The sequence below is a fragment of the Netta rufina genome (genome assembly GCF_964035555.1).
Source record: "Netta rufina genome assembly, chromosome: 25".
NCBI classification, from domain to species: Eukaryota; Metazoa; Chordata; class Aves; order Anseriformes; family Anatidae; genus Netta; species Netta rufina.
Window position 1 is genome coordinate 3,062,101 of NC_140149.1, and position 8,767 is coordinate 3,070,867.

At 56.9% G+C, this 8,767-nt stretch overlaps 1 protein-coding gene across 1 annotated transcript in view; it reads right to left on the reverse strand.

Annotated features, from left to right (window-relative positions):
- LOC311218692 (opioid-binding protein/cell adhesion molecule homolog) overlaps window positions 1-7,163 on the reverse strand; it is a gene marked incomplete at both ends in the record, with an annotated part of 99,455 nt that extends 92,292 nt beyond the window's left edge. Inside the window, one exon of the mRNA XM_084301480.1 lies at window positions 6,997-7,163. Within this exon, the coding sequence (XP_084157606.1) occupies window positions 6,997-7,163 (167 nt within the window). The remainder of the gene's footprint in view (window positions 1-6,996) is intronic.
- Between the last annotated feature and the right edge of the window lie 1,604 nt (window positions 7,164-8,767).

The window sequence follows — 8,767 nt, forward strand, 5'->3', positions numbered from 1 at the left end:
TCACTGCCTCTCACCGGAATACCAGGGATATTTTCGGGTACCCAGGAAGCTCCCGCTGCCCCCTGCCCCTCCGCAGGTGACAGTGCCCACCAGAATCACGGCCGGGTGCCCGGGCGCAGACACGGCCATCGGCTCCTTTTTACGAGCCTTCATTGTTATTACCACCTATTTCTTTTTACATTCCTGCCAAAATACCAAACATTAATCTCCCCTCGCTCCCTGCAGGCAAAACATGGGTAATTGGATTTATATGGGTTAGAAATTTGTTAGATTTTATATATATATATATATATATATATATATATATATACACACACTATATATATACACATTCACACACACATGTATGCACACACAGAGGGGAAAATATAAATAAATAGGAGGTGGGGAAGCCCTGCCCTGCTGGGATGTGGGTACCAGGGGGTGGCCTTGAACCAAAGCCCATTCATCTTATGGACCTGCACCCATGCTCTCCCCGTGGCCTCTGATTTAGGAACTCAACCCTCAGCGCTGAACTCCACGAGCTCCCCAGAAGGAGTCACAGGGCATGAATTTTGCCTCCATTGACTCTGTTTTTCCTTCCCCCTTATTCATTCCCTTCTTGCACCTACCATTTTCTTTCTCTCCTCCTAACTTTTCTCTCTTTTCTTGCACTTTTACCCTCCTGGCCCCCCATCCCTCTCTTCTCAGGGAGCCAGGAGGTGACAACACACACGAGTCTTGGTACACCAAGAGAAGAAAAAGCTCCTTGGGTTTCTCAGCTCCAGAGACAGCATCGAATACTTCCTGGGGTATTTGTTACCTTACCGCATAACTCGCCATCGCCTGACCTGATCCTACTCCACAACTGCTGGGGTTTTCATCCTCCTCCTCCCTCAGCAGACTCTGAGACCCATTTGTGTCCGGAGGGGGTCCATCCACGAGCATAGTCATGGAAACAACTCGTTGGAAGCAAATCTTGGGCAATATTCACAGGAAAACAGAAATGCAATCTGTGAGTCTTTTGCACTGACGATCTGACCTTGAAGGGTTCTGGGAAGGAAGACAGGACCTACAGTCCAGCCAAACCAGTGGTAAACAACCCATTACAGGCTAAAATTGCTGGCAGGGGCTGTGGGGGAACTGTTTTTCTCATTAATAAAAAAAAAAAAAAAAAGCAGAAAAAAAAAAACAGAACATCCTAACCCTCAAAGACTGCTTGCAAGGACGGAAGGAGAAGTGATAGTCACCGAATCAGATATTCCTTATGAACTGTCTGCTCGGCTGCGGTATCTAAAGATTATCACTTAAAACAATATGTCCAGCTGTTGTACAAAGCATCCGCGGTGTAGGGCTGAGGAATGGAAGGATCTGCGCCGCGGCGGCACGCTGGGAGAGCAGTCAAGGGAACAGAGAAACTCTTCGGCAAGCGGGGAGGTGAGCGACAGCCGCTGTGCCCCGGTTTCGTTTTGCAGCGTTAACACCTAATCCCTGCCCAGAAACAAAGCGCGGCGCTCGGCGAGCAGCGTGCCTTACGCGGGGAAGGACAGCTATTACCGCTCGCAAGCCAGGGGAGTTTATTATGCTTGCAAAAAGCTCTCGTGTACGCTATAGCAAAAGGATTACTAACAGTTCAGTCTCATCCCCCGGAGCTGAGTATCGCTGCTTGTGACTATTTCTGGCTGGCGGAGCTCAGCAGCTGAGCACGGAGGTTGGCTCCTCGCTAGGCAGCGGCACTCGTGGCCTGGCCCTTTGAGAGGTGACGGCAAGTGACAACTCCTCCTCTCCTTGCAGGATGCTGCATTCTGCAAAACGTGCTCTCCTGGCGATGATCTGCACTCAGCAGGGCTCTAGCTCTCCGTATGGACCACAGGAACCGGTGGCATTGCCACCAAGACGGGGACAGGTCCTCCACCCAGCCCCAGCGGTGCCGGCATCTGCACTGGGGCACCAGCATCTTTGCACGGGGCTGGCGTGGAGGGAGCCCCCGGCACCCTTCAGCGGCTGCAGCGGCTCAGGGAAATTAGCGGGCACTGTAATTATAACTATCGGGAGCAGCTAAGACAAGTTAAATACCAGCTACCTAGGGAGAAATTATTATGCCAGCCAGGAGGATCCAAATGCCAGAATCCGTGGCTGTAATTTCACGGAGTCGCCAATTACAGCTCCGACATGCCGCGAGCTCTACCTTGGAGACGGCAGGTATATATTTAGCTGCTCCAGAAAACTTTTTGGGGGAGGAGGAGGAGGAAGGGGGCAGCGATGGAGCAAGTCCTCAGTAATCTGCTCCTCGCTAAGCCCCACGCTTCTCGCATTTGCACACAAAAAGCATCAGTCTCTTCCCACTTCCCAGCGAGGATTTAGCAGCAGCGAGTTCACAACCCCCATAAACAGGTAGGGAAACTGAGGACCGAGCCTACATGTGATGACAATAGGGAAAACGGGCCAAAAAATCTGATTTCCTGACTTTTCAGGCAATGCCCAGAGTCCTGCTGCCTGCTCCTGCTGGTTGTATTTTCCCGAGGCCTCGTCGTGTGCTGCGAGATAGACTGCGGTAGATTATTACCCAAAAAAAAAGCATTGTCAGAAATAATTAAAACTATAATTGCAAAAATAAATGGAAGAACAGCATCTCATGATGTTTTATTCGGGCTTTTTATTTTTAATTGGAATTGTTCTCATGCTCACTAATTGACCAAACGCAGCGAGTCACGGAGTCCTCAGTGCAAATTAGCAGAGCTCCCCTGTTCCTTTGGTCCCCTTCATGGACAAACAACGGGAGAGAGGCCCTGAGCTTGCCAGCACTGAATGGAAAGGTGGAGAGTGGATTTGACTTGAAAACCTGCCTTAAATGTAAGAAAAAAGCATCCCTATTATTTTGCTTAGGGAGAAGGGCAGGTATAGATGCCTCATATTTCTCATATAATCTCATCACCACCTCTGAACAGTCACTTCCTCTAATCACCTCTGAGAAACAGCTGCTATCAGCTCCATCCTACAGATGGGGAAACTGAGGCAGGGAGCAGCCAAGGAGGCTCCTCAAGTCCTGGCATCCCTGTGATGGCAGCCGAGGAGAAAACCCAGGCACCCTGCCTCATTTTCTCCCCCCAGGCACCCATACACGCTGCTTTTGTCTTAAAGAAAAAAAAAGTGCCAATATTTCTTAAATACAGATAAAACCATAAAGCCTTGAAATTTCGAGCAGCTGTTGTTTTACGTCTTTATGAACTGTACTGATGCTTGTTATAAAAGGTCGATTTGCTGGCGGCACAGCGATACGACCCGGTTTACTACACATCCCTGCTTTTACACCACTTGAATATTTGCCACTGCAGCGGCACCGCCTGCGGTTCAGTCGCTGCCTGGATCGTTTCTGCACTCAGGCTCGAACCCCGTGATGGAGAAGATGCTCCCAGACAGGATAAAAGACAAGGCAAGGTTTCTAGCTGGTCTCAGCCCCTTGGGATTGCTGCACATGGTGGGGACCTGCTTGTGACACCCCCATACCACCCTAGGGGACAGATGCCCGTGCCCTTTAGCTCATGGGGCACGCATCCAAGCAGCACTGTAGCAAGCTGACACTCCGCAGCACTCCTCCAAAAATAATATTAAAAAAAAAAAACTTAATCCTTGTTTCCACATCGAGCCCCAGCTGGGAAATTAAACCATGACCTTCCTCCACCTCCCTGCCTTTGGGTTACTGGTGTGCTCGCCGTTCCACTCCGTGTCCCCAACTGGCGCGCAGCACGGGGCACTGCTGCCATCCAAGCACCTGCCCCGCTTCCCAGCAGGTTTTGTATCTCAGAGTCAGAGAGCAGGAAGCTTGATTTTAGTTTTAATAGTTCGCAGAGAATTTGCAAACTGCCTGGAGTTCCCTGGAGAGGAAAGGTGCGTGACTATTATGGGAATTGTTTGTTCTTACAATAAAAAGTGGTGAATTATCAACAGCCTCTGCTTAAAGCCGGGGAATTGTTCGCTGCGCATCTCAGATGACCTAGAAGTTGCCTGCAGATGGAGCCTTCATTTCTGCAAGGATTATGCTGAGCCTCCCTAGGAAAAAGGGTGGAGAGATGGAGAGGGACGCACCCAAAATCCAATACGGGAAAACCACAACCAGCCTGAAAAGCCTCCAGGTTTCCCCACCGCTACTTTTCCCACGTCTCTTTTCTGCAGCACAACGTAGGTGTAAGGACACAATTTTGGAAAGCAAAGAGCTTCCACCTGCCCTGGTGAAGACAGCAAGGCTTGGAGGCTCAGCCCACCTCATGCTCACCTGATAACAGGTCTGGAGGGACCTGGAAGCTGCTGGGAAGGGGGCTAACTCTGCAGGTGCAAGGAGATGGGGGTCTGGGGGTCTCATCTCTCTTTGGTCCCAGCCCCAAGGAGCCGTGCTGGAGGCAGGACAGCAGGGGACACCACGCCTGCTCCTTCCCTGGCCACACAAAAACCACGCTGTGTGCCAGGAGCAAACCACGCTGGACATCCACCAGCAGCCACCACCTCCTCGCGACCCAAAACCACTCCAAGGACCATGCAGGGGCTTCTCCCTGCCCAGCAAAGCTCTGGTGCAGCTCCCCCAGAGGATGCCCTGCAGCCTCCCCATGGCACTCCGGCACACCACTGCCCTGCTTGCTGTCCCCAAATCACCCTGCCACATCCTTGTAATGCTCCACGTTGGGTCGGTGTCTGCAATGCTTTTCCCAACTCTGAGCCCCAGGAAAAGGATGCTGGTGGCCCAGAGGCTGCAGAGGAGCAGCCGCAGGGGAATAGGGGTGCAGGGAAGAGGGGAACCCTTGGGAACAGCAGTGTGAGAAGAGATGGGGGGCTGAGGGGGAAAGGAGCTGGAGGCCAGGAGCCCTGGAGTGACTGTGGCAGGGAAAGCTGAATTTGGGGAGGAAAAGGGAGGAGGTGAGAGCGTGGAGAAGATGCACCAGGGAGCAGGAGGGGATGCTGAGAAGGAAAAGGGGCAGAGAGAAAGGGCTTTGGGGACAGGGTTCCTCTAAGCACCAGCGCTCGGAGTCCCACTGGGGGCTGCTGAGTTTCCAACAGGAAGGCTGAACCCTCCCCGCTCCAGGGCTGGCTGCTTCACAAACATCCCCTCTCACAAACAGCGCAGAAAAGAGGCCAGAAGCTTAAAAAAATAAAAATAATAATAAAAAAAGGAAATCCAAGTCAGCCCTCTGCTGGTGGCAGTCTTGGCCGGCACCAAGCCCAAATGCTGTGGGGTCCTTGGGGTGGGGGCTCAGCCCCCTGCAGCACTCGCCCCCATGCACCGTTTCTGCTCTGCCCTCCGCAAGCATCGCCTCTGGGAGGCCCAAGCCCCACAGGTCACTGGCAAAAGGAATTCAGACAGCAAGGGAAGGAGCACCAGGGCCCGAGGCATCCCTCTGGGGGCTGTCCTCTCTTCTTTAGGCTGCCTCGCTCAGTCCAGCTTGGGTTAATCATCGTTGCAATGCAGTTATTGAGAGCAGGAGGAAAGGCACCCTGTGCTCCATCACAGCCCCCGTTCCCTGGGGTGATGGCAGTGGGGTCCCCACATGGCCCCGGCTGTAGGCACACAGCGGGGAGCCTGGCACGGGCAATGTCCCCAGGTGCTGCACAGTCACAGCCCTGTTTGGGGACATTGGGGGGCTTATCTCTAGCTCTCCCCACAAATCAAGCATCCCTCTGTGCCCACAGTGCCTGCGGGGCCTCCTGAAGCATCCCCTGGGGCTTTGCTGCACAGAGGGGCCAGTGGGGAGCGGCACCACTCGCCGTACCCAAATATCCCCGCCATCCAGACAGACCAACAACCAAGAAACGGGGTGTGGGCACCACAGAACCTCGAGCCAGAGGCTGTTTCCCACCACCACCAAATGTTTCCCCTCCACAAAACCACGGACAGCCTGTCTGAGCCCCGCGCCTCCCGCGAGCAGAGCAGCCTCCGACCAAACCAGCGCCAGCTTCACAGCCTTGGGATGGCTCAGGTGCTAAGGGACAGCGTGACACACTCAGCTTGCCTGTGCCATCCCCGTGTGTGGCACGGGGAAGAGCCACTGCTCCCCACTGCAGCCCCGATACTCCGGGGTGGAGCGAGGGAGCAGCCAGCCTCACGCTGTTGGGGCACGCTGCTCGCTGCTGCAGGGAAAGCAGCAGGCTGACTCCTCCAGACTCGCTCCTCTCCCTGCCCAGCATCCCCGTGCTCCTTCCCCACATCCCTGGGTGCTTTCCCAGCCACCCAAACCATCTCAGGCCCTCCCTAGGGTGCCAGGGATGAAGCACGGTGCGACCCCGAGCCCCGACACGAGCTGAGCAGTGCCCACAGCTCTGGTCTGCTCCTCTGGCCTCAGCGCTGCGCTGGCTACCGAGAGCTGGTATCCTGCACGGGTAACGCAGCGGGCACACCTGTAACTCGCTCAGGAAATGAGAAGGGCTATCTGCTGCGCTCTGCAGCCCAGAAGCGGCCCGTCTGCGGGCAAGCTGCCTGCGTCTCTCCTACAGCACAGCGCGCGAGGGAAAGCATCCATCAGAATTCATAAGATGCACCCCTGGAGTAAAAGATTGATTTGATATTAACGGCTTCGTGCGGAGACTATAAAGTGATGGGGGCGAAGCGCTGACACCTCCGAGGCTCGGCAGCCCCGAGGACCCGCCGGCGATGCGGGCTGGCGCTGGCACGGCGCGGACCCCCCCTCGCTCCCCGCACGCACCGAGACAACTTCAGGCGCGGCAGCGGCGCTCAGTCACCGTCTGCCACCCCAGCCCCTTTGTCAGCACCTCGTCTGGCACCCGCAGCCCCCCGCCAGCCCCGGCAGGAGGCTGCCAGCCCCGCACTGCCGCCGGTTCCCCCCTCCCTGGAGCCGGGGGTCCCCCACCACGATGAGCCCCCGGGATGCGAAGTCTCCAGCCGGTCCCAGGACTCTCCGGCAGCCCCGCTCGGCGCACGGCCACCCCATAAGGCGCAGACAAGACCTCGCCGTGCCCACCCCAGCACCCCGAACCCCCCTCCCCAAAAGGCAGAAAGGCAGCGGCTCCTACCTGAGCGTGGCACTCTCCCCTTGCCGCACAGTCACGTTGTCCATAGCTTTGGGGAAGGTGGCATCTCCGCTGCGCACGGGCACTCCTGCGGGCACAAGGAAGAGCAGCCTGAGACAGAGGACGACTAGGCACCTCCAGGGCAGGGCTAAGCACCCACCGACCCCCATCCTGGGCAGCAGGGACTTTTCCACCAGGCAAAAAACACACCCGACAAGGCCACCAGGAGCGAAAAGGGGGGAGAGGAGGGAGGGGGTGCGTGTGTGTGGGGACGGGGGGGAGCAAAACCACCGGGGCAGGCGCGGAGGCGAGCGATGCGGAGCTCCACGGAGATCAGGAGAGCCCCTGGAAAGGCAGCCTGCGAGCACTGAGCCTGCCGAGCGGCATCCGGAGGGAGTCCCCAGTATCCTTGGGTGAGGGAGGAGGACGGGAGGGCCGGGGGGAGGAGGAAGAGGAGGAGAGAAGGTGCAGAGCAAGAGATGAAGGTCACAGATCTGTGCCTGCTCGAGACGCTACTTTAAGATTCAGCCGGGCACGCGCTGCGGAGATCTGGCATCAAAAGTTTATAACCCGAGGAGGAAACGTAAGTGTCTCCGGCAGGAAAGGGAGGGCGGCCATAAAAGCAGGCTGGGGGAGCAAAACGGGCTCGGAGTTGGGTCGCCGGCTGGCTGCTGCTCTTTTGTTTGAATAAGAGAGGGAAAAAAAAAAAAAAAAAAAAAAAAACAGAGAAGAAAAAAAAAAAAAAGCACAAGCTCCCCAAATGCCGATTCTGACGCAAGATCGAAACTTCCCCGCGGAGCTGCAGGCGACGTCCCCACCGCGCTGCTCCCCCGGCTCCTCCGAGCGGGTCCCGGAGCCTCAGAGGAGGAGGAGGAGGAGGAGGAGGAGAGCCTGGAGGTGAAGGCTCCTGAGCCCTGGTGCTCACTCAGCGCAGCATCCCAGCCCCGTTGGCGCGGCTGGCCGCGAGCATCCCTGCGCGGCAGGCAGGCTGACTGCCCGGGGTTGTCATGGCAGCGGCTCCATTGCTGACCGCCACTTTGGCTCCCGCACCCCCCGAGCAGTGGTGCTGCTGGTGCTGGTGCTGGTGCTGTGCTTGGCAGGGCGAAGGATGCCCTCTCCAAGCCCCGGGATGCTGCACGCCCCCCGCTCCAGCCGGTTCGGCCCCCGCTGCAGCGCAGGGGGGGAGCTGCACCGCTGCGCAGCCGCCTCCCCAAAAAAAAAGCACAGCGGGGGCTTCCCTGCGCACCCCAGCGGGTGTCTCTCATCAGGTACCTGTTGATGCTGCGCCCTCCCTGGTGTGTGAGGGGCTGGGGTTGTTTTCTCGCTGTGTGTGCGGCAGAGAGGGGCTGGGAGGATGCCCGTGGGCAGGGGAAGGGGTGTCCTGGTGCCCCACAGCGTGGGGAGGGAGCCCCAGGGCACCCCCTGCCCTGTCCCTGCTCCCTGCCCTGCCCTGATGTTGCAGGAGGCAGCCCGAGGGCTTCATAGTTTGCACCAGGACATCAACAAACTCTTGGGTTACAAAGCCCAAAATCTCCCTTTACCTCCTCAAAAAGCAGGTGGAGGCACCGAGACCCCGGTGGCCACCCGGACACATCCCTGTGCCCACCCTGTGCTCAACGCCTCGCTGCTGCCTCCCTGCACCGCACTGCACAACGAGGGCTGGACCACGACAGCTTCGTTGGGTGCCTTGATCCAAAGGGCACCCCCCCGGGCTGCTGGGTGAATTTTGGGAAGGGGATCAAGCCCCTGCAGGGGCTACAGCAGGAGTGTAAGG